Raw genomic sequence first — 6422 nt, 5'->3', positions numbered from 1 at the left:
CGCCTCGCCCGCCGACGGCTCGGGGGACAGGGAGGTGCTGGGGGGAGAGGGGGTGCTGGGCGAGGAACGAGGCGCCCCGGGAGCCAGCAGGTCCCCCCTGGGCAGGACGGACAGCAAGGAGGCTGAGGTGGGGAGGGGGTACCCCGAGCCTTTCCTGGCCCAAGCACGCCTGGCATGGGAAGCCCAACAAGCCCATTACCACATGAAGCAACGGAGCAGTTGGGACTCCCAAAAGGATGGGTCGGGCTACGAGAGCGACGGGGCCCTCCCCTTGCCCATGCCGGGCCCCGTGGTGAGAGCTTTCAGTGAGGACGAGGCTTTGGCACAGCAGGAGAACAAGCACTGGAAGAGGAACACCTTTGAGAAGCTGGGCTTCCCCCAGATCCTCCTGGAGAAGAGCGTGTCGGTGCAGACCAACCTGGCCTCCCCGGAGCCCTACCTACACCCGTCCCAGGTAACGCCCTCCAGGATGTCCTTGGGGCTTGTGGGGGGGGGGGGTGGTCGGGCTGCACCTCGTTGCCTCACGTTGGTGACCCTCACCCACCTCCTCAGGTGTGTCCCCACCACCCCTCACACGGTGGAAGCTCCTTCTTCCAGCAAAGCCGGTTTCGACCCAGCACAGGGTGCTCAGGAACCATCCCGTGGCAGCTGCAGCTTCAGGGGCTGCTTCTCCTCCCTGGTCTGGTCTTGGTGAACCCCAAAAACACACCCAGCTCACCCCGGGGAGCCCCAAGGGGTGGTCCCTGGCTGGGCTGGGTGCTCCTGCCACGCACACGGGGCTGACATCCTTTCCAAGACCATTCAAGACCATTTCCAAAAGGGAAAGTTGAGTTGAGGGGCTTGGTTTGGCTGTCCCACCCCATCCCAGGCAGCACATCCATGGAGGTGCCACCTCTGCCTCCTCCACAGCACAGTGGGACTCACAGCACTGCCAACGTGGCTGCCAGGTTTGCTTTCTCATAGAAGTTGGTCCTTGTCAAGTTGGTCCCTCAAAGAAATTGGTCCTTAGCAAGCTGGTCACTCAAAGTTGGTCCTTAGTAACTGGGTCCCTCAAAGAATTTGGTCCTTGGCAAGTTGGTTCCTCAAAGAAATTGGTCCTTAGCAAGCTCTTCCCTCAAACAAGTTGCTCTGTAGCCAGCTGGTCCTTCAAAGAAGCTGGTCCTTGGCAAGCTGGTTCCTGAAAGTTGGTCCTTAGTAACCTGGTCTCCCAAAGAAGTTGGTCCATAGCAAGTTGGTCCCTCAGAGTTGGTCCACAGCAAGTTGGTCCCTCAGAGTTGGTCCATAGCAAGTTGGTCCCTCAGAGTTGGTCCATAGCAAGTTGGTCCCTCAAGGAAGTTGCTCCTTAGCCCCTCAAAACCTTGGGATGAAACAGCTACAAGTGCACCAGCTTCCCAGGATCTGCTTCCCAGGGCTCTGAGCTGCTTGTCCCCTCCCTGGGACTGAGCTGCCCCAGCCCTGGAGGCCCCTCCACCCCAGAGCAGCTCCTGGGGCTGCTGTGGATCATTCCTGTGGTGGTGTAGTCCTCCTGCTGCTGATAGCTCCCCATGGACTCTGACCTGGACCTGCTGAAGCTGGTCCAGCCCATCAGATGGTTCCCATCAGCAGCTCCTGGCTTTCAGTTCTCATGTCCTTTCCCCTCCAGCATCCAACACCCAAAATTTGTCCCTCTGACCTGTAGTGCTCCACTCTGGGCAAGGACAGTGACACTGACCATGTCCCCGTGGCCTGAGAACCTGCCTAAAAGGTGGAGCTTGATACCAGCAAGGAGGAGAAAGACCCCGGACCTGGGAGACACCAAATCATCTAGAAACCCATTTTGCTCACGGGGGTGTGTGAGGAAACGTGTGGGATGTCCCATCCAAAGGCAGCAGAAGACAATTCCCCGTGCACGGGTGTCCTCAAGGTCATGATGCTACATGAGGAGGTTCAAACCCAAACCTGGTTGAGCTCCAAATCCACTTTTGGACCCTCACGTTGGCCAGGAGGAATATCTGCCACCAGTAGTGACCCTGCACCTTCTGCGTGGAGCTTGGGATGTGTTGGGACTCTTCTCCTCTGTCCTGTTTGCTTGACCCCATATGACATTGTCCTCAAGCTGAGAGACACCAGTTCCAGGAAGAGCAGATTCCAACCAAGGTGGTGGGACACTGGACACAGAGAACTTGTGGGTGGCCCATCCTTGGAATTGTTCAAGGGGTTCAGTTGGAAGGGGCTTTGAGCAACCTGGGAGGGAGGTGTCCATGGTGAAGGGGTTGGACTAGGTGATCTCCAAAGGACCCCTCCCAACCCAAACCACTCCACGATCACCTCTGAGATTGTCACGTGGTTTTAATTTGGTTTTATACACCCCCCCTGAGCTGAGGGACCTTCAGTGTTGGTTGAAGCAAAAGCTTCTGCAGACCTGTGGGAGGATCTTTGTGAGGGGGGGGGAGGTTGTCACGTTGCCCATGACAACAAGATGGGCCAGAAATGGAGAAGAAAATGGGGGTGATGAGACCTCGGGGAGGAGGGAAGCACAGAGGAGATGTGATGGGGTGGGACAAGCCATGGGGACCTGCTCAGTGTCCCCACATTGGCCCTACACCAGAGTGTGTCCAAGGTGGCACCAGGACCTCCTGCTTTCACAGGGCACTTCTGGGTTTGAGCGTTCCCCTAACCCTTGAGATGAAAGGAAGGTCTTCTCCTGCCCAGGAGACCAGCTGTAATGGAGTGGACTTGGCTGGAGAAAGCTGATGTGGTCCTTTCCTTCTCTCTGCGTGCCCTGGTGGGTGCCCTGGCTGTGGACCAGCTTTTGGAAGAGCCACGGCAGTGGTGGCTGCAGAGCAAGGAGCCTTGGAGCAAATTCTGCATCTTCTTCCACCCAGAAAGTCCCACGTGCCTTCAGCTGACCAGGAGGTTGGAGGACACAGGAGGACCTTGTGGAGGCTGTGGCCTCCATAGGAACCCAGGGCTGGGTCCCTCAGGGGGGTGAAGCTCCCTGTGTCCCCACCACCAGGTCCCAGCTGTCATCACCATGGTGGAAGGTGGTGGTGAAGATGGGAGCTGAGCAACCTCAATGGAAAGAGGAAACTGGGGAGGGACAAGGTGTTGAGTGAGAAGACAAGAAACTTGGGACTTCTTTGAAGAAGGAGAAGCTCAGTTGTCCTTCCAGCAGCTCTGGTGGCTCTTTGGGTGGCTCCCTGTCCCCTCCTGTGTTTGTCACTCACTCTTGGCTCTGGGATTTTCCACTTTGGTTCCACCTTCTCCTTTTCTTCTGTCCCTCACCTAAAGCCCAGCCCCAGGGCCATGACACCCCTGTGGTCACCTTGGTGGAGGCCACCAACACAATTCCCCTGCACGTGGTAGGGACAACAATGTCACCTCTGGATGATGTGGTGTGTCCTCTGACAAGGGAAGGCCTTATCTCCCATGTCCCTAAGGCCACCAAGCCCAGGTGACACTAGCCTGGCCTTTGCACCTCCAGAAGATGGAGGTGAAGGATGATGGAGCCATGTTGAACCAGAGAACAATCCATCCCAAGTGTCCTTGTTTGCCTTTCTCCATGTTGGCCATCAGCTGTTTGGGTGTCCCTCCACCTCCTGGGTCCTTCGAGTGGAAGGTGTTCCTGCCATGGTTGGAACTAGATGATCTTTAAGGTCCCTTCCAACCCAAACCATTCCATGATCCACAAGTTGTGCTGGTTCCAGTAGGACACTGCTCTGCAGGACCTTTGCTCCGCAGAGGTCCTACCTGCTTGGGTGCTCTACAGGTGAGGTTAGATCCTGGGCAGCCTGTGTCCCTCTGCACGTGGTAGGGACAACAATGTCACCTCTGGATGATGTGGTGTGTCCTCTGACAAGGGAAGGCCTTATCTCCCATCTCCCATGTCCCTAAGGCCACCAAGCCCAGGTGACACTAGCCTGGCCTTTGCACCTCCAGAAGATGGAGGTGAAGGATGATGGAGCCATGTTGAACCAGAGAACAATCCATCCCAAGTGTCCTTGTTTGCCTTTCTCCATGTTGGCCATCAGCTGTTTGGGTGTCCCTCCACCTCCTGGGTCCTTCGAGTGGAAGGTGTTCCTGCCATGGTTGGAACTAGATGATCTTTAAGGTCCCTTCCAACCCAAACCATTCCATGATCCACAAGTTGTGCTGGTTCCAGTAGGACACTGCTCTGCAGGACCTTTGCTCCGCAGAGGTCCTACCTGCTTGGGTGCTCTACAGGTGAGGTTAGATCCTGGGCAGCCTGTGTCCCTCTGCACGTGGGAGGTAAAGACACAACATCCATCTTGATGGTGGTTTGGAGGAGCCACCAGCCTCCTCTAGGTGGCTGCTGGAGAACCATGTTTGAACAGGGTTGATAAGGGGTTATTTGGGGGTTGGGGGCTGGTCACAGGTGAGTGTGTCCCTCCCACCCATTGCCAACTGGTGCCACCAGCTGCCTTGGCCACTGGGGCAGCTCCAGTTGGAGAGGACTGAGGAGCAGCTCCTTGGAGAGGATGTGGCTTTTTGGTGCAAGTGTGGGGCCACCTCTCGGTGCTGTGATGGGTGTGGGGGTTGGGTGGGTAGGTGGTTGGTTGGCTTGATGGTTGGGTGGTTGGTTGGGTGGTTGATTGGTTTAGTGGTTGGTTGGTTTGATGATTAGTCTGGTGGTTGGTTTGGTGGTTATTTAGTTGGTTAGTTGACTGATTGGTTGGTTTGATGGTTGGTTCGTTAGTTGGTTGGTTTGATGGTTTGTTAGCTGGTTTGTTGACTGGTTTGTTGGTTGGGTGGTTGGTTAGTTGATTTGTTGACTGGTTGGTTGGTTTGGTGGTGTGTTGCTTGGTTTGGTAGTTTGGTGGTTGGTTGGTAGCTTGGTTGACTGATTGGTTGGTTTGGTGGGTTAGTTGGTTTGTTGACTGGCTGGTTTGATGGTTGGTTGATATGTTGACTGGTAGGGTGTTTGGTTGGTTTGCTGGCTGCTTGGTTCACTGGTTAGTTGGTTGGTTGGTGGGTCAGTTGTTTTGTTGACTGGTTGGCTGGGTTGGTGGTTGGCTGATGTGCTGACTGCTTGGTTGGTTGGTTTGGTGGTTATTTAGTTGGTTTGTTGACTTATTGGTTGGTTTGATGGTTGGGTGGTTGGTTAGTTGATTTGTTGACTGGTTGGTTGGGTGGTTGGTTGGGTGGTTTGTTGGTTGTTTGGGTGGTTGGTTGGTTGGTTCATTGGTTGGTTGGTTGGTTGGGTAGGTGGTTGGTTGGTTGGTTCATTGGTTGGGTGGTTTGTTGGTTGGTTGGTTCATTGGTTGGTTGGTTGGGTGGGTGGTTGGTTGGTTGGTTCATTGGTTGGTTGGTTGTTTGGTTCATTGGTTGATTGGTTGGTTGAGTGGTTGGTTTGGCGGGCGGGCAGTTGGGTTGTTGGTCGCTCGGCCTCTTGGCGGTTGGTTGTTTCGGTGGGTGGGTTGTTTCTCAGTGGGTTGGTGACACAGCCAGGCCACGAGTGACGTTGCCTCCCCGGGCTGTTGTCCCCCTAGTCAGAGGACCTCGGTGCCTGCGCCCAGTTCGAGAGCAGCCGGCAGACCAGGAACATGATGCCCAGCGCCAGCTGCGTCTTCCCCACCTTCAACCTGCGGAAACCCTCCTCGGAGACGGACATTGAGAACTGGGCCTCCAAGCACTTCAACAAGCACACCCAGGGGCTCTTCCGGAGGAAAGTGTCCATTGCCAACATGCTGGCCTGGAGCAGCGAGTCCATCAAGAAACCCATGATCATGACCAACGACCGCAACGTCAAGAAGGAGGCGTGTGAGATCTTCAAACTGATCCAGATGTACATGGGCGACCGGCGGGCCAAGACGGACCAGCTCAACGTGGCTTTGGAGATTGCCACCAAAGGTTGGAGCATGCAGGGCTTGAGGGACGAGCTCTACATCCAACTGTGCCGCCAGACCACCGAGAACTTCCGTTACGAGAGCCTGGCCCGGGGCTGGGAGCTCATGGCCATTTGTTTGGCCTTTTTCCCACCCACTCCCAAATTTCATTCCTACCTTGAAGGCTACATCTACAGGCACATGGATCCAGTGAACGACACGAAAGGTAAGGGAGAAACCTCTGCCTGGTGGCTTTGGTCCCTGCTGAGGTTCCAACTCGGTGGTTTCACCTTCTTTGATTCCTTTCCCCACGGCGCATTCCTGAGTCTCCTGGTTGGAAGGTGGGTGAGGAGATGAAGGGTGAGCCAGGAGATCATCCAACAGCCCACCCAGAGGTCCAGCTGGCTTTGCCACCCATCCTTTCCTCCCCGGTGGCCAAGAAACCAGTGTGAGACCCACCACCAAATGAGCTTTGGTGCCTTCCCTGCGGGTTGGGCGTCACCTCTGCTGGGGATGAGCCAGAAACGAGAGGTCTCCGGACTTCTCCTGGCGTGGAGGTTTTATGGGGGTGGTGACTCCATGACCCTGTGGTTCAGC

General features: G+C 55.7%; 1 protein-coding gene across 1 annotated transcript in view; it reads left to right on the top strand.

The window, feature by feature from the left end:
• The window catches only part of LOC104390216 (rho GTPase-activating protein 39-like), a gene marked incomplete at its 5' end in the record, with an annotated part of 60259 nt that overhangs the window by 25223 nt on the left and 28614 nt on the right, over window positions 1-6422 (top strand). The window contains 2 exon segments of the mRNA XM_009999320.1: window positions 38-454; window positions 5490-6051. Of these exon segments, the coding sequence (XP_009997622.1) occupies window positions 38-454; window positions 5490-6051 (979 nt within the window).

The sequence above is a fragment of the Chaetura pelagica genome, unplaced genomic scaffold, assembly GCF_000747805.2.
Source record: "Chaetura pelagica isolate M959 unplaced genomic scaffold, ChaPel_1.0 scaffold446, whole genome shotgun sequence".
NCBI classification, from domain to species: Eukaryota; Metazoa; Chordata; class Aves; order Apodiformes; family Apodidae; genus Chaetura; species Chaetura pelagica.
This window is presented reverse-complemented; position numbering and strand designations above follow the sequence as displayed.